Genomic DNA, 26807 nt, shown 5'->3' on the forward strand with positions numbered 1-26807 from the left:
GACGGGAAAGGAGGAGTGAAAAAGGAGAAGGGGGAAGGATGAAGAAGAAAGAGAAGTTACAAGAGCCGACAGAAAGAAAAGACAGGGAAGAAAGGGCATGGGAAACGGAGCAGCAGAGTGCGGGAGAACAAGGACTAGGAGGACGAAAAGTGAAGCCGGCCGGGGTGAACGAGCCGCGCTAGGCGAGCGGTCCTCCGGCCGATAGGGGACGCGCGAGCGCCGGGCCGCCTGCCCCGCGCAGGTCCCGCGGCCCCGCCCCGCCCCGCCCGCTCCGCGCCTGCGCTTCCTGCCCCTCCTCGTCCGGGATGCTGCTGCCGCTGCTGCGGAGTAGCTGCTTCCCTTCCTCCTCTCCCGGCGGCGGCGGCAGCGGCGGCGGCGGCGGCGGCGGCGGCGGCGGCGGTGGTGGTGGTGTGGACGCGGGCGCGGGGAGCCCGCCGGCGGCGCAGCTGCAGCGCGGAGCCCACGGGCCGCCGGGGCCGCTCGAGCGGACGGACACCCAGCCCGGGGCCGACCCCCGGCGCGCGGCGGAGGCCGAGGGGGCGCCGGGGCCCGGGGCGCGGGGCCCGGGAGCGGGCGGCGGCGGGCGGCGGGCCGAGCGGGAGCCGTATGCGTGCATGGATCCGGGCGCCGCGCTGCAGAGGCGGGCCGGGGGCGGCGGCGGCCTGGGCGCGGGCTCCCCGGCGCTGTCGGGCGGTCAGGCTCGCCGGAGGAAGCAGCCCCCCAGGCCGGCCGACTTCAAGCTGCAGGTCATCATCATCGGCTCCCGCGGCGTGGGCAAGACCAGCCTGATGGAGCGCTTCACCGACGATACCTTCTGCGAGGCCTGCAAGTCCACCGTGGGTAAGGGCGCCGGGGCTGGGCCGGACCCCGGCTGGGCCCCTCCGTCGCCAGCGCTGCCCTTCCGCGGTGCCCAGCGCCCTACCGGCCGCGTTTTCTTTGCGTCTGTGAGCCTCTCCCCCTCCAGCTGGGTGGCCTTGTATTTGGTGGATGGGCCTCGGTGAAATTTAGGGGGAGGGGCGGCTCCAAATGGAAGTCCCTCGATCCTGTTCTAAAGCCAGACCGAGATTTTCGTGGTAGTCTCCACGCAGACTTGTCCTTGGGGCCTCCGGGCCGTGCATCCTCCCACGACGCAAACCCCTCACGCCCCTCCCACGGCCTGATCCCAGCTGGTTTTTGAACCAGCGTCCCCTCTCGCACCCTCCAAGGGCCGGTCATGAGACCGGGGTGATGCATTGGTCCCGTTCAGTTTCAGGGACAGGGTGAGAATCTCTCCACGGAAACTCTTGGCCCTTCCATTACTCACCCAAGAAAAAAGGTGCTGCGAGGTGGGAAGCAGGCGGGCAGCGTAGTGAAGTTGAAGCTCTGCGCCTGGCGAAATGGCCAAAGTGGGTCATCGATAGCGAATTCCGGTGCTTAGGCTCGCCTTGTGAGAATCAGGGCTTATTTGCTAATTTTGAACTCACTTTTCCAATGCGCTGAAATAATGAAGTTTGAAATTCCCTGCGGAGGCTCTGTGGAGAATATTAAGACTAAAACTACACCAAGTTTCTCGTTTTAACTGTCAATGCGGGTCAGAGGGACTTCAGCTGTACTTGTCGGTGACCTCAAATAACCCTGGGACTTGCTGAAATGGGGAGGAGTCTTCCAAAATCACCTAAGTGGGTGAAGTGCAGCAGTGAAGTAAATACGTGAGGTAACTCCAGGTCAGAAAGTATTTCACCGCAGCCTCTAAAATGGAAACTGCAGAGGGGAAGTTGTTTAATGAAGTCAGATTTAGGAGACTTGGTATGGAAGTTCGTCAGGTTGGTATGGGTAGTAGTTTTTTCCTATGGAAAACCCGTTAATGCTGTCAAACCTAGGGCAACCACATAGATGAGCTAAGACTTAGAAGGAAAGGGCAGTCACCTTCAGTGATAGGCAGCAAAGGATCTCCCGCAAGGAGGTCCAAGAAACATTGCGTAGTATTAAATTTGAAGTACAGAATTAAACGTATCTTCGGTGTTCCTGTCCACATACGTGGCCTTGTAACCAGGGGTAGCCAAGGCAGTACAATTTGGGGAAGAATGGTTTTTAAATGTAACAGAACCGTACATTAGAATATTTTCAATGTCTAATTGGAAAATAAAACCCCCAAATTTCATACTGTCTTTTGTTTCGCCTTTGAGAAGTGTTTTCCTTGGTCCTTTTTTAGATGGACTATTTGGGAAATGCTTGGGCTCTCCGTACCCTTTGTTTTTAAAATGATAACTCCTGGGACCGTGATAAAACTGAGTAGCATTATTGTACCTGTTTTAAATATCCAGTTGGACCATATAGAGGATAGGGAGTTATTGAACGATCAAATGAGGTTTACATTGTTATTTTAGTACCTGGTGTAAATATAGGTAAAGGCAGTTTAGTAGAAGTAACAGTGTTTGATGACTGCATACTTCAAAATATATAAAAATAAGGGATAATATGACTGCACTGTGTGGTAAAGAGAAATCAGCCCAGGCACTGATAGGTGGGGATAAATGAGAGATTGGAGGGGTGGGGTGTGGATAGGAGATGGGCGGAGATGTGCTTTAGAGTGGGAAAGAGAAGAGGTGAAGACGAGTTTTCTGAGCAGGCTAAGCAGTCAGTCGTGCAAAACCACCCCGCCCCCTTCACAGCCAACTGCAAGTACAGGCTTTCACTTGTACTTCTGACGGACCAGCCATAGATATCAGAGGTTCCCACAACCACCTCCTTAGGTCTGATTAATTTAATGGAGCAGCTCACAGAACTCAGAGAAACCTTCTCCTTTGTAGATGACCAGGTAATTGTAAAAGGAGGTGATGCAGGAAGTGTTGTGGTGGTCCCTGGGGATGACTTTCTCCCCATATACCATGTGTTCCCCAGCCCTCAAGCTCGGAACCTGCGCTTTTGGGTTTTATGGAGACTTCATTACATAGGCATGGTTAAATCACTAACCATTCATGATTGGGCTCAGTCTCCATCCCCTTTACCCTCCTTGGGGCGGGGATCAAAAATTCAGGCCCTCTGGGGCGCCTGGGTGGTGCAGTGGGTTAAAACCTCTGCGTTCAGCTCAGGTCATAATCCCAGGGTCCTGGGATCGAGCCCCACATCGGGCTCTCTGCTCAGCAGAGAGCCTGCTTCCTCCTCTCTCTCTCTGTCTGCCTCTCTGCCTACTTGTGATCTGTCAAATAAATAAATCTTAAAAAAAAAAAAATCAGACCATCTAATCACTTAGTTGGTTCTGCTGACCAGCCCCCATCTTTTCGTGACCTGGGGGGCATTCCACAAGTCACCTCATTAACATACCAAAAGACACCTTTATAATTTGCTCCCTAGAAAATTCCAAGGGTTCTAGGAGCTCTGACTGGAATGTGGACAAAGGCCAAATATATTTCCTAGTATAAATCACAGTCTCACGGCCACATTCTGGGAAAGACTCATTAGTAGACTTTAGGAATAAGGCTTCAAGACCTTGACTGCCATGCTAAGGAGCATGGACCTTATCCCATAGCAACTGGAGCTGGAAAGGCCTCTGAATATAGCATTGGCATGGAGACAGTGAAACTTAATTTGGCAAGATTGCATAGGATATTTATTTGGGAATGATGAAGAAACAGGAGGCAAGGACACCAGGCAGTTTGGTTCTCTTTCCTCCTGGCAAACATAAATATATACATTTCACATATCTCCCACGCTGCTACCATTGTGGGGTTCCTTATGTGGTTGGGTTTTTGTCTTGCTCATTTTTGTTTCTTCCAAACATAGCCTATAGTTCTTGGCTCGCTAACTGTTGATTAATTGTGGGAAGTTCAGAGAAAGTTGATAACCTCTGGTCTGATTCAGAGTACGAAGATACTTCAAGAATGCCAACTAGCCCCCCCTTCAGTCTCTGCCTCTGAGATGTTTGTTCCTTCTTGCAATCAGATCATTTACGGAGCATCTACTGGGCGTGAGGTACTATGCTACTGACTGGAGTTCCACTGCTAAAGGGGACGTGGTCTCCAGAAGTGGCTCAGAGCCTGTGGGGAACAGGATGACCCATGTTGGTAAGAGCGGTGATGGAGACGTGTGCAGAAGATTCGAGGAACGCAGTGCAAGCCCCTCTCTTACGGGCAGCAGGAAGAGGGTTTGTTGTCTGCATGCTGTAAAGATGAATTCATTCCCCAAGTTTTTAGAAGAATGCTATTTAAATGTAGTGTTGGGTGTGGTGAACTGTGGTCGCCTCACCTGAATGCCTCCCGGCTGAGCAATTTAGGTCATGGCCAGTTGTCCTTCTGAGGCAGTTTTCCAAGAGTTTTAGTAGCAAGATTGGATCCACGTAGAGGAAGATTCTCTTCCACAGTGAACTTTCCCTGTCCGGCTTGCAGACGTGTGCTGCTTGTGACAGCAGAGTGTGGAAGAGACCCCGGGCCCCACACCATGGCCGGGAAGTCTCTGAGCATGTGCCCACCCGCCCACCCCGTGGGTCACTCAAGTGACAGCCTCATCTAGCTCAGAGAGGAGAGTGGCTCCAATAAGTGCCTGGTTACAGAGACTCAGATTCACTTGAACTTTGTGTAAAAGAGTGTAGTGGAAATCCCAAGGGATTTGAGAGAAAGAACTTAATTTGTAAAATGAGTAAAATGTTGGTTTTTGTTTTTGTTTTTGTTTGTATTGTTTATCAAATGCAAAGTTCATTTGGTTTAAAACACACACAAAATCCGCCAGGCCATGAAAGGCTAAAAAGACTATATTTACTTAAGATATTTAAGTAAAAACTTTTGAAAGACTATTTAGTAATTGACCTGTTTAATGGAAATTACCTAGGTGGAGTATTATTTTCAAGTGGGATTTTGTATCCACAGAATTGAATTAGCCTGATATAACTAGCATAATTTGACAAGTCCTTTAAAAAGTACAAGGCAGGCGTGCCTGGCTGGCTCAGTTGGAAGACAGCTGTGTGACTCTTGCTCTCAGGGTCCTAAGTTTGAGCCCCATGTTGGGTGTATAGATTACTTAAATAAATAAACTTAAAAAAAAAAAAATACAGGAGCACTGTTTCGAAGTTTAGGAAGTGAAAACAAATTGGTTCTATTGTAGAAGTTTACAACTATCTGACATGCAAGAAAGCCCTTTAAAATTTTGTATTTCTTGGACTTTGTTTTATTTCTGAGTACTTGTTGGAAGCTAGCTATTAACTTTGTTTGAATTAAAATGGTTTTACCAGGTAGCATCCACCTTCACCCCTGCACCAGCAGCATTGCATTCTAGAAAAAAACACTGGAGTAAGAATGAAGAGCCTGGGCTTTTGATTTAAGGCTCTGTCACTAACTAGCTTGTGACTTTGGATAGGTACTTTCCTTGTCTCTGCATACAAAATATAACATTCTATTCGCAGTAGTTACTGTTTATTAAGCACTTACTATATCCCAGCAAAAGGAACACTGTCTGATCCTCACAGCCATCCTGGAATTTATTCCCATTTTATAGATGAGGAAGCAAAGTTTCAGAGAGGTAAGCACCTTACCCTCTGTGGCATAGCTGGTCAGGACCAGGACTATAAGTGAGTTCTTTCTGTTTGTTCCTTAGCTTACTCTAAGGTTTAAAGTTACTTTGCTCTGTGAAAATTCTGTGACTCACAATCAGACATCACAGAGTCCTTCAAGACTTAATGGAATCTGGTCCCCCTGCAGGCCTGTGAAGATGGCAAGATCATTGACCTATGGTATCACTGAAATTAACTTTCTTTAACTATGCCGCTATCATCACTCATCACTTGCATTCTGGATTTTAAAATATGCCCTAAGAATTAGATTTCTTACCTAACTATTCAGACATTCAAACATCTTCAACGTTTTACATATGTATTAAAATTTTCCAAAATTTTATATGTATGAATAGAGGAAAAGTAGGAGTAAGGCAGTCTAGACCAGAATTCCAATTTTCTCGGGCAGTTAGGTATCCCCCCGGCAGTGGAAGCCTGGGGCTGCCAGTTGTTTTATTTTGCCAACTAAAGACATTTTTGAAACTCTGCTGTTACCAACTTTTCAAAAAATAAAGGAATAAGAAAAAAGGGTAAAGTAGACAAAAAAATAATTAGGAGAGACATACTATCAGAATTAAAAGTTCTCTGACTTCAGTTGCAAGGACCTTAACACTCTGCATTTTCCTCGCTGTGCTGCAGTGCAGTAGACACACCCCTACCCCCCCACCCCCCGCCGCCACCCCGCCACCCCGCCAACCCGGCTGGCCCCAGGAGTAAGTGCTCGTAGTTACGTAATGGTGCTTCTGTCAGAGTCCAGAGTTAAGCCGAAGGTGCTCTGGGGACCCTGCTTCATGGGCAGGAAACTTGGTGGTACAGGTAGGGGAGAGTATTTTAGCAGGAAACAGGTGAACACTAAGCCCCTGCGGAAATGGCTTTCTGTGGTTCTGGCCTCGAGTGTTAGGGGACGCGCTGAGTGAAATGCAGCCCACGAGGGTCTGGTCAGCTTTACCTCATAGCAGTGAAAGCACCGTCAGGGGAAGCTGACTGCTTGTGCTTCATTCTGGAAACAGATCAGACTTTTTTGCCGGAAAACCCAGAATGAGCATCTACTACTGGATTGAAATTCTAAATCGTGTATTTTATTTTGCTCCTGTTTGCTCTTATGCAGTCTTCCACAGTCTTCCATGCCATGGCTGATCTGCCTAAGTGTTTTCACTTAAAAGAGAATTAGGGAGCATGGTCCAGAATTCCCACCCCAAGAGCCCAAGACCGAGAGCCTCTTCAGGGCTGTCTCACTGCCCTGCCAAAATGATGTAACACGATGACTCAGGGAGATGTGAGTGTGAAAGGAACAGATGCGGATGGTTAACGTTTCGTTTTTATACCAGCAGATGCTATGCATTGTCATTAGCTTGATTTATTTAATGAACTGGGTGCAAACGGAGAGCGTGTCCCTTCTTGTGGAATAGTTCGCTTTCAAAGCAAGTATGGAAATTTGGTTGCCTTCTGGTTGTTGAAGTTGAATAAAAATCTGTTTAAAGGCCTGACTTAAGTGCATTCAGCCTTTCTCTCCCTGTGCCCCACGGAAGAAGAAAGGTTTCATTATGCATGCTAGAGATCGAGATTCTTGAAGATTGCTTCTCTCCCTCCAGCCACGTAGGATGGCCAGGAGCCGTCTGCTAGCAGATCTTAGAACTGGCTTCAGAAGGCAGAGTAGGCTCCTCTGAGAACTGTTAAGTCCAAAGTATTCTCCAGCCTTGAGTGCCAGGTACATTGTTCTAATTAAGCATTTGTTGGAATGTGTAAAGTAAATGTAGCTTTGTGTAATGCAGTCAGTCAGTAGGTATTAGCAGAGAGGCTGTTTGTATTTATTTATGTGAGACAACGCTCCGCTAGCCATTTTGTAGGGCACAAAGCTAGTGCCTCCTTACCCGGCTTGTCCTTTTTAGAAGGGCAAGAGACAGAGTCGTGGCAGCAGCCACAATAAAACGTTGGGAAAGAGATAAAATGCTATGTTGCCGTACTTGAACAGAGGAAGAAATTGATTATTCTCCTTTTGTCCTTTGATTGTACAGCTTTGATATTTGAAAAACCAAAACTACAAATCTAAAAAATAGTGCCCTTGATTGCATGTGATTATGTTTTTCAGAAACTCCTTATCCGTTAAAACCAGAAAACACAGCACCAGCTTAACAGAACACTGTATTCCATGGAAAACCTTCTCCTCCCTCTCCTCCCCACCCCCCCCCACCCAAAATCTGGCAGCCACCACTGTTTGGTTTCTGGGGCTTACATAATAATGTCTTCTTAGTTTGCAAAACTGAACAATAGCCCGCAACTCCACCTCAGGCAGGCCTGTGGTAGAAGTAGCTGATGAATAAAATTCTCGTTTTCCCACCTTCCTTTAGGATTCAGGACCCCCTGAGACTGAGCCGGGCCCCAGGTGAAGGGGTGTGCCCAGGCCTTCTCTCGTCCTCAGAAGCCTGCGCCAGAACCTCGGGCCTGGGTGACTGTTAACCAATCACACCTACCGTCTTTCACTTTGAATTTTCAACTTCTAAAGAAAACCTCTCCACCTTCTCCTTGGCCACTACTCCTTCTAGAGAGGCCCCTCCGTCCCCAGTCCCCTCGGTGTGATAAGTGGAAGGAGTGGGTCTGAGAGGTGGACGCAGGGTCCCGGGTGGGAGGCCCCTCTCTCACACGAGCAGTCGTGTGTCTTTAAGTGAGCGACTTAAGTTCAGTTTCCTCATTCATGGAAAGAAATAAGGAGGACTTACATGCTTTTCTTACCTCCTGGTACAGGAATAAATGGGAGTGTAATATCTTGGGTACCTGGCCTGAAAGAGACCATTATAAGGATCGGTTATATTCCCTTCTCCTAATTTATGCCATAGATGCAAAACCTCTGAAACACTCTACAAATGAATCTTTATCCTTTAGAGAGACATACTGAAATATATAGGTGAATGCGAAAATCAAAATGTAGGGGTATCTGGGTGGCTCAGTCGGTTGAGCATCTGATTCTTGATTTTGGCTCACGTCATGATCTCAGGGTTTGGGGATCGAGCCCCGTGTGGAGCTCCATGCTTTGTATGGAGCCTGCTAAAGGTTCTCTCCTTCTCCCTCTGCCCCTGCCTGCTTCCTACACATGCTCTCTCTCTAAAATAAATAAACAGATCTTTAAGAAATAAATGTAAACACATGACCCAGGTGAAGTGCAAAATGCATTTGACAGTCTGCATTTTTATGGACCCAATCTGAGTAATAGAGTAAGTTAATGTTTTGTGCATATGACGAAAATATTACTGGTCCACTGTTGATCTTCTGGGGCTTGGGGTTTTTTCCCCAGATTCTCCTCCCCTCCCTCTATATTCTGTTCGTCTTAAGACCAAAGGCGAGTTAACTTTACCTTTTCAGAGGGGTCTGTCTGTAACTGGGAGCAGAGGAAGCCTTGCTGGTGCAGGAACTGTTGTCCAAGGCAGCCAGCAAGCCTCACTCTTCTTTTTAAAAATATTTCCCTAGCAATGCCAAACTAATATAATCTAAAGATATGTTTATACCTTCCAGCTGTCCCGTCTGTGAGGCTGCACAGTGAGGTGGGAGGAGTGTAGCTTGGAGCCATCCACCAGGTTCAGATCAGTGCCCTTTATACTTACCTGCTTGGTGACTGGGCTGCTGCTAGCCCCTCTGACATCAGTGTCTTCATCTGTAGAATGGGGACAATAATACCTGCCTCATAAAATTGTTGAGAGGATATACTGCAGTGAATTAATGAACATAAAACCCTTAGAATAGTACCGAAGCGCAGTAAACAACATAGAAGAGTTCTTAATATTATTATCAGGAAGGGAACAAACTCCCTCCTGTGAAGGTCTTTCCTACGTGTATATGCTTCTTGAAGATGCTTACCTGTTCTCACGGGCTCTGTGGGGTGCACACACTCGCCTCCCTCCCTGCCTCTCCTTTGACCTCGAACCCCTCAGATCATCCCTGACTCATGCACCTCGTGGTACCCCTTTGTTGGTCCAGTCAAGTGCACGGCTCCCTCTTTGCACTGCGTGTGTCAGGGACAGGGAGACAACTGGCTGGCGCGTCCAACTTGGAATGATAGGATAACTCTTAACTGATAGGATAGAGCCTTCATGTCCTTGGCCCAGTGAGCATTTTTAATGTCATACCATCATTTTTCCATTTTAATACTAGTACCTTCTGCTGGGTATTTTACAGTCGTAGCACTTGGTTTCTCTTGCGTTGAATCGTCATTGAATCCTTTTTTTCTTTACGTGGTGCTTTCCTCTGGGGACTTAGGTTGTACTCTCCTCTGGTAGGTGGTATTTGGGCAGAAGACTGGCCCCACGTGCTGGCAACTTGTTTTCCAATGTTAAATTGACCTCTCTCTGTGTGACTTTGACTCCTTTCTTAATTTATTTTCCCACTCTCTACTCCATGAAGACGCTGGAAATCCTCTCCCTTAGTAGAAATATCATGTCTGGGATTGAAGGACACCTTATAAAATCTGTATCCCTGGAAGAAAAGCCACTGTGTAAACTTAAGACCGTTATTTTAAAGTGGCAGTAACATCATAACCACTGTTTGAATGGAGACAAATTTAATTTCAAAGTCTATGAAATATTTCAACCTCTTGAAAGTGTTAAGTAAAATAAACTCAGATCTTGGGGTTATAGGGGAGATGGGCAAAGAAGTAAAAGGGGAGAAGTCCATTCAGCTGTCATCACAGGTGTGGATCCTGGCGTTATTTTTGCTTTTATTTGTTTAGCTTTTTGCTGGAAAGGAATGTGAAGAAAGAGGCTTCTGTTTATTTTTGCCATTTTCATTTTTTGTAACTTCTTATGGCCTGGCAGAGAGAACTATGGTAATGTTTTAGAAATGTTTTGCCTGAAGGGGAACTTAGAAATCTTATCAGCAGTAAATATGCCAATTCTTTATGCTATTGCTAAGGTTTATGAAAGACAAATACAAAGAAGGCCAAGTGCAAAGTTAAGCTTTGTTCTTTTACAGCTCAGTTAGGGTGGTTCTGGGTCATTTACAGAACATTTCACACCTTCCCTTTTTATGCATGCGTATGACATTCATTATAACAAGTTTTCATTGTGGGCAGTGTTATAAATTTGAATCTAGATCCTGCCACTCAGCTAGCATGTGAGATGACCTTAAAGCAAAGCACCTTGACCTCTCTCCACACTGGTGTCTCGCTCTGTTAAATGAGGATAATAATGCCCACTTCATTGGGCCGCCACAGGATCCCGTGTCAGCACAGAGGGTCTGACAGATGTCCACTATCATTGTTGCTGAAGAAAAGTAAGATCAAGAAGACATGGTGACTCAGATAGAACCATCTGTGCCCATTGATACAGGAATTATAGCTCTGTGAATTGTGTCCTTTCTGATGAAAATATTTTTACAACGACTTTTTAGCATTAGTAAGCTTAAAGGTATCTCCTGTTGCTAGAATAATTCACTTATTGGACCACTTCCCATATAAGTGACTGAATCAACGATTACCATAATAATCCCTGCGGTGAGGGCATGGAGGGAGAGAGTATGAGCTTATTAGGACTGCCCCGTCCTTTAAGGACTTACCATCAACAATTGGAATTGTAGGAGAAATGAAACACTCTTGTTTCTAGGTGACTTTATGTGTCACCAGACCCTCAGGACATCTGTCTTTCCTTCTTACTAAGGTGTTTTGTGTGAGTTTTATTGTATTGTTTTGTTTGTACTGATCAGTCCTGAATTTCCTTAAGCTTTCCAAGAAGAGTCAGCATTTCTCCTTATGTGTCCAATGTTTGGTAGAGAAGGAGTGGCTTTCATCGATCAGATTTCATTGATCAGATTGATGGAGTTGCTGTTGTGTGTACCAGGTTGTATCCTAGACTGCAGGGAGTCAGAGACAACTGTATCCTTGGGGAGGCACAACACAACAAAGAAGGGATAGGACAGTTCAGGTCCAAGAACAGAGTGCACACTTGGGACTTGGGGGCAGGCAGAAGGGTTCAGATGGGGAATCACCTGGGACCAGAAAGGTTTCTGGACAGACAAGGAGGTGCTCTAAGAAGAGAGAACAGCAAAGAAAGGCACTTCTTTGCCAACTGCGTGGGCTGGTGATTTAGGTCAGTATGACTGAGCCCTTTGAGGGCAGGGACTGTCCCCATCAATTGATGGTAGGGCTGATGGCTTCCCCTGGTCATCGGGCTACCTGTAGGAAACAGGGTTTTCAACAAGGGCCACAGATGGAGATGCCACTCTTTTTGCCCCTTGCCTGTTCCTAAACATCGGTCCTAGCAGCTCCTCGGGCCAGCTCTGTGCTGACCGTTCCTGAAATGAATCTGCTGAATATTTGAGGCTGTGGAAGACTTACTACCTTCTATGAAGGATTATTATAACTTCTCTGACATGCAAATCTTAAAATAGGCAACTCTGAGATTTTTTTTCTTCATGTAAGATGGCTTTTAGAAACATTTAGTTGTTAAAAGCCATAAGCTGGAGTAAGTTTCCAGTTGTTACAGGCTACTGAATGGTGGTTAAATGTGGTAAAGGATATGGCATTCGAGAGAGAGTGTTCTTTTAATGGGCTCTTTTCTTTTATGGGGTTTTAGATTTAGCCAAGGGCTATTTTTCTGGTTTTTTTGTGAAGTTGTCATTAATCTCACTGAGACTAGACAGTCTTCAATTTGGCTCAGCAGATTCTTAATCCTGTTCACTGTCGATTCATATTCGTTTTGTTTTCCTATTAAATTAGTAATGTACTTACTGCCACATGGTGATAACATTACCGCTTATTTCCTGATTCTGAACACTGACAGCCTTAGGTTTTACCTTTATTCATTAGACTTTGTGGTTACAAAGGATTGTTTGTAAAAATTGCCTAAGTTTTTCAAGTAGGTTGAAAAAGAGTGTCTGACATATTCAGGCTGAGAGTGATTCTTGAGAGGAAACAGCCTAATCAAAACAAAAATTACTGGTGCTGGCTGTCTTGAGGGCTTCTTTCAACTGACCTGAAGCAGAGCTCACCAAAGAGGAATCATCTGCCAATTCTTTTAACAAAGTAGCAGCCTCTGTAACAAGTTTTACCGAAGTTACAGCCCCCTTAGCTGAAACTTAAAAAAACGAAACAAACCCAAAACCCCACAAGGTATCTGGAAACAAAATAAAATAAAATAGTGGTCATGACAAAAATATGAATTTGATTTTTAGTTTGCTATCACAGACTACAGGATGAGGCCCTCACTGTAGCTAATAGCAGGAGTGGCTGTTTTGTCCTGGGGGGGGGGGGGGGTGTGTGTGTGTGTGTGTGTGTGTATTTATTTATTTTTAAAATCAGAACGTAACAAATATCTCCAGGCTGTTTAAGTGACGTTCTTCCCTATGGTTGAGTCATTCAGGAACTCTGAGGATACTGGTAGTCCACAAACACGCTTCCTGTTTCAAGGCTGGTTTAGAGTGTCGTTTGAGTTTGAAGAGCAAATCGGTTCTAGAACTGAAAGTGAAATGGAACTAACCAGTTTTCACTCCGTGACATTTGAAATGATGGCTGGTGTAAGAGATTCAGAATTAAAACATTTTCCCTAGCTCTGTTCTCTTGTGACAGTTTATATTCCTGCCATTTCTCTTCATTGTACAGATTGAGAGCTGCCCTCCCCAACCCCGGGTTGTAAACATGTATTTCTGTATTGCAATGGTATCTGCAGTGTGTTACTAATTATAAAAGTCAGTCACATGTCTCTCGCTTCACCTCAAGAACATCATCTGACTTTGCAGTGCTGCAACAGATCCCTGAGATGGAGAGCCCAGGAGGGGGTCCTCACCCACTGGGTGGCTGCTGAGCCCTCACTGGCAGCGGCAGGCCCCTGCCCGTTAAGAGTTCTGGCAGCACAGCGACCCTGGATCCCAAGAAACAGGCAGGAAGTGGTTCCTGGAGGGAGTGTTTCTAACTCTCAGATTCCATTGGCATCCCTTTGATTTGTTTTTCTTAGTTGAGAAAATGGTGTAAAAAAACATTGTTTTGAAATCTATAAGTTTTCAGGGCGCCTGGGTGGCTCAGTGGGTTAAAGCCTTTGGCTCAGGTCATGATCCCAGGGTCCTGGGATCAAGCCCCACATCGGAGCTCTCTGCTCGGTAGGGAGCCTGCTTCCCCCTCTATCTGCCTGCCTCTCTGCCTACTTGTGATCTCTGTTTGTCAAATAAATAAAAATCTTTTTTAAAAAACTAAAAATTAAAAAAAAAAATAAATCTACAAGTTTTCTATAATTGAGACCCGTATCAGGTAACATATACAAATGAAAACTTGGTTTAAAAAGTTACCTGAAGCTTTAAGGGCTTAATTAGAAAAGGACAGTGAGTGATACATAATGCTTTGTTCAGTGTTAAAATCTGAGGGCCTCACCTGTGAATAAAAATTAAAATTGGGTATGTTAGCCTGTATAAGTAAGTCTTTTAAAAATAATTCCTGTTGCAGCTGTTGACAATGTAATAAAGAAGTCCTGTTTATATATTAACTAAATTTGTTGTGAATGCTACAGAATTTGGTAAGATAATTTCTAAATTCAGACTGAGACTGTTTGAAATTGTTTCCTCCATTTCCCGTAAGAATTTCCCCCAGTGTATCATTCTTTTAAAACCATTCAATTGTTAATGTAATTACCAAATGCATTTTTTTTAGTGGCTTTTATGCTGAACTTGTAGTAGTGATAAATCATACTACGTTTAGCAAATGCTACATAGGTAGGTCTTGGTAAAACATGGCGTAGGTTGATTCGTTCAGTTGCCTGTGGAAGCGTAGACTCGGCGCAACACGCATTGGTGGACTTGTTTTCCTTTTAGGATTTAGTGACAGGTTTTTTGTTTTACTGATAACGATACAAAAGGTACAAGTAGGATTCTTTTTTATGGAAAATTGATCTTTATTTTTTGCTTCACTTTCATTTGTTTTATTTGCAGGTGTTGACTTTAAAATCAAAACTGTAGAGCTAAGAGGAAAGAAAATCAGATTACAGATCTGGTAAGTGGGGGATCCACCCCCAGTAACCACCATGTGTGTTCACAGTCTGTACGCCTGTCTAATAAAATTAACTGTCCAAGCTGGCTTGCCTCTCCTACTTTTCCTCTCTTTTGCTCATCTTTAAATAAAATGAACAGTGAGAAAATTTAGAAAAGACTATTTCATCCCTCATTTGCACCTGGGGAATGGTGAAAAAAGAATGTTACTTTAATAATAGCTAACTGGGGACTCCATGCCTCTTTCCCAGTCATTTGTATTCATAGCCAATTTGTCATCCCCAAGGTGATTGCCCCAATGATTGTCTTCACGTTTTTAAAGTGATTTTGTTTGATAGTATGCAAAAAAAAATTGCAGCCCATTGCCGACCCAATCTGTGCGGTTTCAAAGCGGACCACCCATAGACGGTTCGGGGGCTGCCCGGGGTGGCGCTGTGTGAGCACCGCGGTGGGACACGCATGCTCCCCCTGGCCGCGTGGCTCATACCGCGTGACATGAGCCCCGCCTGTGCCAACTGGGAATGCATCCAGAGCCCCTCAAGAGAAGCCCCTTCTCGCAGTGTCATGGGTGAGCAGCTAAGGTCACCGTAGGGGACCTGCGGGGCACTAGGAACTGGCTGTGGGCGCCCATCAGCCCACAGGCGGCCCTAGAAGCCCACCCGCGGGGCGCAGAGCCCCTCTGGTGCTGGCTTCAGCATGGCGCCGCGGAGGGGCTCCGGGATGCCCCTGTGTTGGTCACATATGCTGCTGTGTACTCAGCCTACTAACTCCTCTGCAGGTCCACCTCAGCTCTGAATGTTTGTCCACCATGTGTGTGTTTGCTTTCATCTGCGTTCCTTGCTCCTCATCTGTGGCATCATCGGTCACCTAACGCTTGAATGTTAATGCCATGCCTTCATTCTCCGCCCGCGCCCCTGGGTGGGCACTGCTGCCCACCAGAGGGGTCTGAGGTAATGTCTTCGTTTGGTCCCCTGCCGCTGTGTGACCCACCATAAGGACTGTTTGGGTGTGGGAGTGTGGGGTTTTGGAGGTTTGGGCTTTGGTTTAGCTATGAAACATTAACACTCTTGCCTAAATACTTAATGACCAAACAAATGGATATTTCTTACTTTAGTAGCCCTTTTTTTGGAAAGTCCGCAAACTTTGTCACATCACTGCCCATTTTTAAGCTCTGGAAGGGACAACGAAGTATCTTCCCCATGAGCTGTTGTTTCTGATTGTAAGCTCTCTCAGGTAAAGACCACCTCTCAAAGGACTACCCCGGTGGTTCACCTCTGCCTAGCACCTGTGGGTGAGATCCTGTCTGAAGGGCATTACTGAACAGAGGGTGATGGAGCTAATATTAGGCCATCTGTGAGCTTGCTTCATGAGTGACGGGCAGTGTCTAGGTGATGACATCATGGCCTGGCTAAGCAGATGTACCTTAATTACTGAATTCATACTTCAGTTTTCATCTCAGGCGGTAGTAATCTGACCTATAAAAAGTATGTTCAAATGTCCTGTGGCTCCCTGGAATTCAGCCCACAAAGACTGTCTGTGCCCATGACATTGGCTCCTTCGGGAATCTCGGGACAGTGCCTCTGAATATCTCTAAGAGGGCCTCACCTGTGACTCCCACCTGTGGGGAAAAGCATGCTGGGACAGTTCTAGGAAAGGCACAGGACACTCCGAAAACCATTATTTCTCTGGGAAGTAAATGCATTCCCCGGCGTAACTGCTCTGCTTCTCCTTGACTCTACTGAAGAATACAACTGAGGAAAGAAATCGAGATTTAGTGACTGTATTGAAAAGTTGATTATGGGGCACCTGGGGCAACCTGAGTTGGTTAAGCGACTGCCTTCAGCTCAAGTCATGATCCTGGAGTCCTGGGATCGAGTCACACATCAGGCTCCCAGCTCCACAGGGAGTCTGCTTCTCCCTCTGACCTCCCTTCTCATGCTCTCTCACTCTGTCTCTCTGTCTCTCTCTCTTGCAAATAAATAAATAAAATCAAAAGAAAAGAAAGAAGGAAAGGTTGATTACACGTTTTCCACCAGGAACATTCCAGTGATTCAGTGAAGAAGGAGGACATACGTTTTCCTAAAGGGGTTTTCAGCAGTGAATAACACATCCACAAAATGCCCGCCACTTGTTAATCACACAAAACTCAAAGCCAGATTGTTGTCATCTGAAGCATTTTGTGTAGAGGTTTAAACATTTCCTTCATTATTGTTAACGCAGTAGATAGAACGGAAGTATGGGGGTTGAGGCTCACTGCTTAAAGGAAGACACGACTCATTTCAGAGAAGCCGCGCTCGCACCGTTGCTGTCATAGTCTGCTTTGTTGCAAGCCCGCTGTCACCACTTTGCTGTCGCAGTTGATGACCCAGGAGGGGCCAGGAGGGCTCTTCAAAGAGCCTCCATAGCCTTGCTCTGCTAAGAATAGCTGCGCTCTGATTTTCTAGAATGATAGTCCATGGACATTCCCAGTTGGTTTTCACAGAGATCTGATTAGAAGAAATGCATTTTTTTTCTTGATGATTTCTGGATATAGCCGAGCTGAGGAAATACTAACCAGAGGTTCCTAAAAGTTTAAGATACCGAAAGCTCCAGATGGCATTGTCACACTTTTACGTGACATTTTATATCATTGCCATATTTTTCAGTCCATTGATTATCTGTGGCCAGAAAAAAAGACTGTTTTCTCATCTCTGTGCTTAAAAGTGCTTTTTTGTGTAAGTGTAGCTAAAACAGTGTGTGTCAGCTAGAAGACCGCTTCATGAATTGACATTCAGATGCCATCCTGAAGATTAAACACCGGGAATTAACATGCATCATATAAGGGCCCCTCCGACCTGTCCAGCACGCCTCAGTCTTCCCTGTGGGGGGCTTTGGTTTTAGCCAGCTTTCTTAATGTCGACATTAAGGCTTGCTTTTCATTCTCTGCTTGAAAGAAGTGAGGACATTTCGTGTACAGAAATTGATTTCTGCCCTGCAAATTAATAATTACGTCTATAAGTGGATGTATTAAATACAAGTAAGAATCTCTTAAGTTTTCAAAGCATGGTCTTATTACAAAACTGGGGAAATAGAATTGCAGGAGTTCTTCAGTTTGCACCAAAAAGCAGAGAGAGAAATAATCACCGCATATTCCAACAGCAGCAGATGACAATTTAGCTGACATTAGTACACTGCAAATCTCGAGAAATCCTCTATCACGACAGTGAAAACTCGGGTTTATGGAGATAAAGAGGAAATACTAGGATTCTGCATCTTCACAGAAAGACAGAAGTATGATCACTGCATTGGGGTCTTAGCAGCTAATTTTTGAGAAGTAGGAACTCGGGTGCTTGCGACTTCAGTGGTACTGGCACATAGGAGATCTGTAATCAGTACTCGCTGAGCTGTGTCTGCATTTCATTTCCCTGCTCTTTGACCGTATGTGATAGCAGATAATTTAGTAGGGGAAATAAGTTAAGCAGAAGAGCTTCAGAGGAATAGAAGACAAAAATTTGCATGAAATAACCCACATATTTTGGAAATAGAGGACAGTCTCTCAAAGGAAGATGTTTTTCTACCTCAAGCATTCAGAGCTGGAAACAAGTGGACGGAATTTAAGGAGTGACCTTAAATGGGAGTGGCAAATTGATTAACAGTTCCTCTTTGGGGTTTTTGTAAACTGTACTTACTGGCTCAGTTATTTGTGTTAGAATGATTGCCTCTGATTTTGCATTTTGAGGTTTGCCGTCTTCTCTGTGTCTGAATGAAAACCAACAGAGATCGCTAATTTCTTAATGTTTCTGAGATTCCTGACTGCCTCACCCACGCGACAGGTGTTTTTAACTTTATGAGAAATGCCCTTTATTCTCCCTATCATTCAGCTGTTGGCTTTTTTATTATTTATTTTTTATTCTAGAAATCTGCTGTACAACTTCATGCCTATACATAACAATATTTTACACACAAATAAAGGAGTTAAAGGAGAGTAGGTTTCATGTCAGGTCATCTTACCACAATAAATAAAAGCATTTAAAATTAGGGGCACCTGGGTGGCTCACTTGGTTAAGCGGCTACCTTCAGCTCGGATTCAGGGTCCTGGGATCAAGTTCCGCACTGGGTTCCTTGCTCAGTGAGGAACCTGCTTCTTCCTCTCCCCTGCCTGCTGTTCTGCCTACTTGGGCTCTCTCTCTGTGTCAAATAAAAATTTTTTTTAAAAAATGGTTAAATTAAAAAAACCATTACTTCAGGGCACCTGGGTGGCTCAGTGGATTAAGCCTCTGCTTGTGATCTCAGGGTCCTAGAACTGATCCCAACATCGGGCTCTGCTCAGCAAGGAGCCTGCTTCCCCCTCTCTCTCTGCCTATCTCTCTGCTTATTTGTGATCTCTCTCTGTCAAATAAATAAATAAAATCTTTTAAGAACAACAACAACAAAAACCCATTACCTCTAATTTCACTGTTTTTGAGCCCCCAGTGTCTAGATTCTGATTCTTTGAATGTGTGCAGAAATTCATGTCAGTTGAGTTGCACTAAACAGCCAGATTAAAGTTGCTTAGAATAAAGGTTTATTCTATTAAATTGTTAAAGTACTATGCTAACCAAAAATTTTAAAGTAGAAAAAGGTATATTTTTTTTGACTTTTTAAAGAAATGAGATACTGTTTCTTAACAGTATCCAAACAGCACAGCATATTTTTTTAAAGTATTAAAAATATTTGATCAGATCCTAATTTGATCAAACCATAACTTGTGATAGACTGGGAAACCATGCTCTCAAAGATTTAATTCCTTATTGATTCAAAAGTATTAATTATAGGGGGCGCCTGGGTGACTCAGTCACTTAAGCATCCAACTCTTGATTTTAGCTCAGATCATGATCTCAGGGTTCTGGCATCGAGCCCAGCGTCGAGCTTCACACTGGACATGGAGCGTGCTTAAGATTCCCTATTGCCCTCTCCCTCTGCCCCATCCCCTTCTAAATAAAAGTGTTGGTTTTAAAAAAAAAAAAAAAAAAGATTTCATTTATTTATTCAATAGAGACACAACAAGAAAGGAAACACAAGCAGGGGGAGTAGGAGAGGGAGAAGCAGTCTTCCCTCTAAGCAGGGAGCCTGATTCAGGGCTCGATTCCAGGACCCTGGGATCATGACCAGAGCCGAAGGTAGACGCTTAATGACTGGGCCACCCAAGCACCCCTAAAATATGTATATTATACCCTTGTCTCCCTAGGATTCCAGAAATAATTTTAATCATTGATTCCTTGTGTAAATGAAATGGTACCTGAATCAGTTCCTTCTTACTAACCTTGAAGGTGCAGTGCCCATTAGTGTGGTCTTTTAAGGTTTTTTAGGAATCTTGAAGAATTCAGTCCCCATCCATCCTATTCACTTTTCCAGGTTTGGGGCATTTTAAGTTATTTTGTCTGGAAGTGGCATCAGCTCCCCCATTTTGAACATGTAAACTTCATTCAGCACCTGCTTACTGACAGCCTGCTACAGGCCAGGCACCCTGCCAGACCCTGGTGGACAGAAACAGACCAGCCTCGGCCCTCTTGGACCTTCCGGTCAGAGGCAACCGGGGATTCTTATATCCTCTGGAACAAAGCAAATGGCTTTGCTTTATGTGAAAATGAATTTGCCAACAAGCTTTTTTGTGTCTTTGGCATAACAATGCCATCACTAATGTGAATTAATTTGGGGGCAAGACCAGTGTGAATAAAGCTGTAAATTACAACATAGTTGCCAAAGGGAAGGGTACGTTAGGGAAACAGTCCCACAAAGCGCAGCTCAAGGGAAGTAGTGTTTGATCAGATGCATCTGGGAAAAGCAGCGCGTTCTACCTCTCGGAAACCCACACGCTGTCATTTTGGGAGGCCTTGAATGGCCTTGCAGTGAAGAAGCCTATTTTCAGTGCCTTGGCCCCCAGTAGTGTTACTGCAGGACCCACCGGTCTCATATGCCCCCCCGGGAGTGTGCTGTGAGTTCAGGGTCTTTGGAAGAGCTAAATTACATTATCTTTAGAGAAATTTGTCTCCAGATCAGAAGTCCTGCTCCGTTGAGCTCATTCATAAATACATGATGGTTTTCAGCAGTTTCTTGGCTTATTAGATGGAGAAAATAATGTCTCAGCCAGCTGCTGTACACTGTTCATGAGTTTACATCATTCTTCATGTTGAAATGATCGACTTCAGCCTGGAGAATAAATACAACTTCTGGCTTTTAAAGTAGCAGTCAGACAATAATGAACTTTACCATATTTGAAAACCTATTCCCTGCCCCCTTTGACCCCTTTTTTATCTTAGAAGGATTAAGACAGTAACAAGACTGATTTTTTAGTACTTTTCCTTAGCGAGCTACTCTTGGTCATCTTCTCAACAAAGTCAGATATAACCATTGATGTTGGTTAAGCGAGAGTTGGGGGTGGGGGGATGGCACCTGGCTGGCTCCCTTGGTAGAACATGTGACTCTTGATCTCAGGGTTGTGAGTTCAAGTCCCACGTGGAACACAGAGATGAGTTTATTAAAAAAAAAAAAAAAAAAGTTTGTACGGGGTTACACTTTCCATCATTTTACATTGTTTTCTTATTTTCAGAATCTTGGTTTGAGAGAAATTGGGACTGTCTTTGTCTGAATGTAACTAACTCAGAAAAACTACCTCTCACCCCGTACCCCCCACTAATACTGATGCTTATGGATGGACAGGACTAGAAGCAGCATGCAGGGGGTGGGGCATCCGTGTTGGAAGGTGGAGCTGCTCCCTCTGGTCACTGTGTGGGAGCTGACTGTTGCTGCTGTTTCATAGGGACACAGCAGGTCAGGAGAGATTCAACAGCATTACCTCAGCTTATTACAGAAGTGCCAAGGGGATCATACTAGTATATGATATCACGAAGAAGGAGACTTTTGATGATTTGCCAAAATGGATGAAGATGATTGATAAGGTAGGTGTTGCGTTTTCCTGTGAGAACCTGTATTAATCCCATAGACCGAAAAGCCATGGCCTCAAGCCTCAAGGCCCCGTGAGGTGCTCAGTTTGTGGATCTGCTGAGGTCGAAATATAACGCTCTGCCCCCTATTATGCTTTTGCTTTTTGCCTTTTTGTGAACAAGTGCTCTTGTTTCTCGAGTACTCTCGAGTACTTCCCATGCTTGTGCCGCAGCAGCCTCACTAGATGGGCACTGTTCTGCTCCCGTACTCCACACAGAGACGGAGACCGAGACCTTGAGTGACTCGGCCAAGGTCACACCATTCAGGGGCTTTATTTTATTTTATTTTTTTAACTTAGAAATGTAGCTTAACTTTTTTCCTGAATGTAAGATTAATGATACCTTGTCACGATAGAAAATTTGGAAAATCAAGCACAGAAGTAAATTAAAAAATGTATACTTTTGCTCTTCTGAAAAATCAAACTGAATCCATATTCCATGTGGTTTTAAAGCCTGCTTAGTTCACTGAATGTTCTGTCATGCCAGCTTTCCTTTGTCTTTGAAATTTCTTCCAAAGTATGCATGATTTGCGTGTTGTTGTTTTGTTTTTTTTTTTTTTTTTTAATGGCTGCATTCTTTTTATGTACCTTAACTTATTTCATTCTCCATCTATTTTGTTGGACTTTATTCAGTTGATGGTCATTTTAAGTATAGGGCTTTGCCTGTGATGTAAATCATTTGCTTAGGATAGATCCTTAGAAATTACTGGTCAAAAGCTCAGAATACCTGTTACTGCATTACTCTCCAAAGCGCTGAGCCCCGAGTGGACTGTCTCAGACCCTGCCTGCATCAGTCCTGCCAGGGACGGGGGGGGGGGGGGGGGGGGGGGGGGCGGGATGTGGGGTGTGGATGAACACAATGATCGCAGTCAGCAGAGTGGTGGACGTTACCTGTCAGGATACGACAGTGCCCACCTTTGAAATGCAGCTTCTTCTAAAATTCCACAGTATGCTTCAGAAGATGCAGAACTTCTCTTAGTTGGGAATAAGTTGGACTGTGAAACTGACCGAGAAATCACCAGGCAGCAAGGTGAAAAGGTGAGAGGAATGGGGAGTAGAGGGGACGTCGCTGTCCACACCGCTGTGCGGTCTGCCGCTGGGAGACTTTTTTAAGGAGATTTTTTTTTTTTTAATGATGAAATAATTATACAATCACGTCCATCTCCTTTTTTTGGTCTTAAAGGAGCAGGAAGTTTTAAAAATTGTTTCAGAATGGAGCAGGCGGGGAGTGGAGTGTCCACATCAGTGTATGTGGCATTATTCTCTAACCCACCATCTCCTACAGAGAAACGTTTTTTAAGCCGTAAAATTGCTTTCATGATTTGCCCTGGGGTATTGTAACCTTCGGTGGAGAACCAGTGATACTCCCATTGTAAATGTCAGGTGCATCACCGCTCTGGAACTTGAATGTCCCCACGCCACCTCAGGGATTTTGTTGCACGTCGTTCCTCACTCACCCTGGCGGGGTTTGCCCCATGTGCCTATTACCCACCTCGGGGGTGTCGCACATGCGAACTCTGTTGGAGCCTAGATGGGGCTTGGCAGACCTGGCCCGCCCCTCCCTTCAAGCAGGAGCCCCGGTTACAGGCCCCCTGGCCACCTACTCCATTGTGTGGCACACCCCCCCCACCAAAAGAAATCATGACCCTGTGTTCTTAGTTCGCACAGCAGATAACCGGAATGCGGTTCTGTGAGGCAAGTGCCAAGGACAACTTCAATGTGGACGAGATATTTCTGAAGCTTGTTGATGACATTCTGAAAAAGGTAAAATAATGATACCAGGTAGCTATCTCGTATGAGACCTGTTGTTCCCTTTACAATGTCTCGGTTGAGAATGTTTGACTTAGAAAGGGAGACAGGGAACTTACTCAGAGGTGAAGAACCAGGTGAGGTGGTTGCCTTGGCTGGAGGCCTCCAGTTGTGGCAGCCGCCATGTCCGTGGGGGGCCCCACCGAGTCCAGTGTTGGCATCCCATAGATGTGCTGAGCCCTGAAGATGGTTTGGTGAAGTGACTGGAGCAGGTATAACAGTGTGCCATGTTTATTTGACATTTCCTTTTGTTCTTTTCCCATTTTCCCATAAGAATTAAGATACAGGCAGTGGGGACCTCCTGGAGCGTGCAGGTGTCTCAGGAGGGAGCCCCTGGGTCCTACCTCGCCCTCCATGCTGTGCTCCCCAGCGGGGCCCAGTTCCCTTGCCTAGGCCTTTCCGTGACACTGCAGGAAAATTGCTGGACAGCTTTGCTGAACAGTTTCTTCAAGCATCTGTAGCCTTAAATTCAGAGATTTTTTAATAAGAACTTAAGTTTATGTTATTACTACATATAATCTGCTAATTCAAACAATTCAGTAGCTTCTAATAAAATGATTATTTATATAATTGCTAAGAGAAGTTATTTCTTCCCTTAGTGATGGTAATAACCCTAAGAATGCAGAACCATTTTTCCCCTGAATTAATGCATTAAATTTCCATTATTACTAGGTTCTGTGAAAATACATGTTGTTGAGAGAAATCCATCTGGTTTCCTTTCCTTGATCATAGGGTATGATCGAGACTGGCCAGTATTTGTGTGTGGCAGAGAACATCCTGAACCTGGTCCTCATTGTTTGGCTTCATACCTGAACGTCTAATTAAATGATGATGATTAGAAACCTTTAGTAGAAATACTTTGCTCATATAGAATCGTGTCATCTGCAGAGCTTCCAGATACATTGCAGGGTTAAATGTATTTGTCTTTTTTCCTTTATCCTTAAGATGCCTCTGGATATTTTAAGGAATGAGTTGTCCAATAGCATCCTCTCTTTACAACCAGAACCTGAGATCCCACCAGAACTGCCTCCACCGAGACCACACGTTCGATGCTGTTGATTTCCTACTTTGGAGACAAAGTGGAAATGATTCCCGGAAAGGGGAGAATGTTCTGTCCTGCACTACAATCATTTTGACAATTTCCTTTCGCACTTTGTAATCCAAGTCACAGCTATACACTAACTTGTAAATATGCAAATATGCAATCCTGGGTAAGTTTGGGTTATAAATTACATATTTCCCTCCAAATTATTATATTTCATTCATTATCCCAGCATCTAGTGGACATACACTGGGAAACATAGTACTTCTAATATGAAGAATGGGAGAAATGAAAGGTATAATGTTTCTTGAAATAAATAATATAATTGTCCTCATTAATTATATTATGAGGACAGAAGATATTCTGATAAGAAGAAAGAAAGTGGTGCTTTGCTTACTGTTTTAAAGAAAATTTGTAAAACTAAAGACTTTTTGGGAAAAAAATAAAGCTATCATAAGTGCTTTTTCTTTATCTACAAGACATTTACCCCAGCTGTAGCATCTCTGAAGTATGGGAGTATTTCTGCCACAAAGCAAAGCTCCATTCATAGCCGTCTTTGAAGGGTATTTATTAATGTTATGTTATGGTAGAGTACTACTAGTTAGAGAGTAGGGGTTTGACTTGGTCCTGAGGCCGCAGAATCTCTCTTATGGTTTCCTAATAGACATACCCTGTGCTTTTAAGAACTACAAAGATTCAATAAAGAAAGAAGTGTTTTTGAAACTATAGAAGATTTTAAAACAACGCTGCTGTCCTAAACAAATCCTGTTTAAAGGAATTTTAAAGAGATACATTTTACTATATCAAAGAACATACATGTATTTACCTAAACATTCTATACCTTTGTAATGATAAAACTTCTCCCCTTTATGGTGAAGCTTATTCCTATTAAGCCTAGACTGTGTTCTTTTTTTTTTTTTTTTTGGTCTGATAATGAATTTGTGAACTCTATCTTTGGTATATCTTTTATTAAACTGCACTGTTTTGTTTAGTCAAAGTAAATAAGTAATTATGTATTTGAATAACTTGGCGTGTCTTGAGTGTTGTGATATGAAAAGCATTGTGGTCTTTCTACACTAATGAAGTGCAAATAAAATTTTGTATTTATGAATGACAGTTGAGTGGCCACATTCCCTTGTGTAATTACAAACTATACATCTGACAGTATTTTCCAAAACTTCACATCTTTTGAGCATTTTAGATGAGAAGAATACAGCATCCTCCACTATGGAAGACGGCCAGACTGCTTCTTAAAAGGTTAAACATAGAAGAACTATGACCCAGAAATTCCACCTCTAGGTACATACCAAAATAAAAATAGAAGGCAGGGACCCAAACCCAGACTTATAGAACAGTGTTCATAGCATTATTCACAATGGCCAGAAGGGGGAAACACACCACATGTCATCAACAGATCAGTGGGGAAACCTAAGTGATCTCTACATGGAACAGAATATTGTTCAACCTTCAAGGAAATTCTCACCCCACACCACAACATGGACGAACCTTGAGGACATTCTGCTCAGTGCAGTAAGCCAGGCACAGAATGACAGGATTCCAATGATATGAGGGACCTAGACGAGTCCAATTCATAGACAAAGTGGAACGGTGGTTGCCAGGGGCTGAGAGTAGGGGGGAATGAGGAGTTAGTGTTTAATAGGGACATTTTTTTTTTTTTTTTAAGATTTTACTTACTTGACAGGTCACAAGTAGGCAGAGAGGCAGGCTCTGCAGAGAGCCCGACACGGGGCTCGATCCCAGGACCCTGGGACCATGACCTGAACCAACAGCAGAGGAAATAGCGACAATCTTAAAGTTTGGGAAGATGAAAAAAGTTCTGGCAATGGTTGGTGGTGGTGGTTATATGTGATGTGACTGTGCTTAGTGCCATTGAACTGTATGCTTTACAACAGCTAAATACATATTTACTTATATATACTGTCCTCAAGAAAATGTTAACGTGTACCTTTTCCAGGCCAACGGTCAGTCATGGGTTCCGTGGATTAATTTGGTGTTACTGTCACACCTTCCCTCATGGCTCCGCTCTGATGCAGGGGTGGGACTGGGTTCACCAGACCCTCCTCTTCCTCTTAAGCCAGCTGATGGGAGAGACTTGAGGGACTTGGAAGGAGGAGGGATTTGCTTGTCACTTTCCTGTTCCCATCAGCCCCTGCAGGAATAACCCATGCTGGGCTTCCAGCAACCAGTGCTCCCGGCTCCCCGCACAGCACGCAGGGCAGCACTGGGGCTGGGATAGGTAGGCGTCCTGCCTCCTGGGCCCCGGCCTGACCATCACAGCCCCTGCTGACCCCTTCCTCAGATGCCCGTCTGCCCAGCGGTTCCCGCCCCTGCTCAGCATCAGCAACTGCCAGGGTGGCAGCGCCCTCAGAAGCTCAGGCCAGGCCGGTAGGGGTCCTTTCTCTGAGCTCGAGTTTGGGCGACACCACCTCTTCCTTTTCACTTACCCCCGAGCTGACAGCACTAGTGCTTCCTTCAGCTGTCATGGGATTACCTCGGGT

The 26807-nt window shown here is 44.7% G+C and overlaps 1 protein-coding gene and 1 long non-coding RNA gene across 3 annotated transcripts; one reads left to right on the forward strand and one right to left on the reverse strand.

Moving 5' to 3' along the window:
• Positions 1–381: 381 nt before the first annotated feature.
• Positions 382–25404, forward strand: RAB12 (RAB12, member RAS oncogene family). Its single transcript, XM_032310104.1, has 6 exons — positions 382–840; positions 14420–14480; positions 21255–21393; positions 22386–22475; positions 23097–23201; positions 24192–25404. The coding sequence occupies exons 1-6, from the start codon at positions 615–617 to the stop codon at positions 24303–24305; spliced, it is 735 nt and encodes a 244-aa protein (XP_032165995.1). The 5' UTR covers positions 382–614; the 3' UTR covers positions 24306–25404.
• On the reverse strand, positions 9618–22433 carry LOC116571772. 2 transcript variants are annotated; one of them, XR_004277986.1, is made up of 4 exons: positions 22353–22433; positions 17311–17447; positions 16082–16227; positions 9618–9985 (listed from the first exon to the last, which is right to left on the reverse strand). It is a non-coding gene; the product is annotated as an uncharacterized LOC116571772 (long non-coding RNA). The 2 variants fall into 2 exon arrangements; XR_004277985.1 differs by lacking the exon at positions 17311–17447.
• Positions 25405–26807: the final 1403 nt, after the last annotated feature.

The sequence above is a fragment of the Mustela erminea genome, chromosome 13, assembly GCF_009829155.1.
Source record: "Mustela erminea isolate mMusErm1 chromosome 13, mMusErm1.Pri, whole genome shotgun sequence".
Lineage (NCBI taxonomy): Eukaryota > Metazoa > Chordata > Mammalia > Carnivora > Mustelidae > Mustela > Mustela erminea.

Excerpts from the sequence above, each read along its gene's own strand:
- RAB12 (XM_032310104.1), top strand. The coding sequence starts at position 615 with ATGGATCCGGGCGCCGCGCTGCAGAGGCGGGCCGGGGGCGGCGGCGGC. Across the intron at positions 21,394-22,385 it reads GGATGAAGATGATTGATAAG|TATGCTTCAGAAGATGCAGA; the intron begins GTAGGTGTTGCG and ends AAAATTCCACAG. Across the intron at positions 22,476-23,096 it reads CCAGGCAGCAAGGTGAAAAG|TTCGCACAGCAGATAACCGG; the intron begins GTGAGAGGAATG and ends CTGTGTTCTTAG.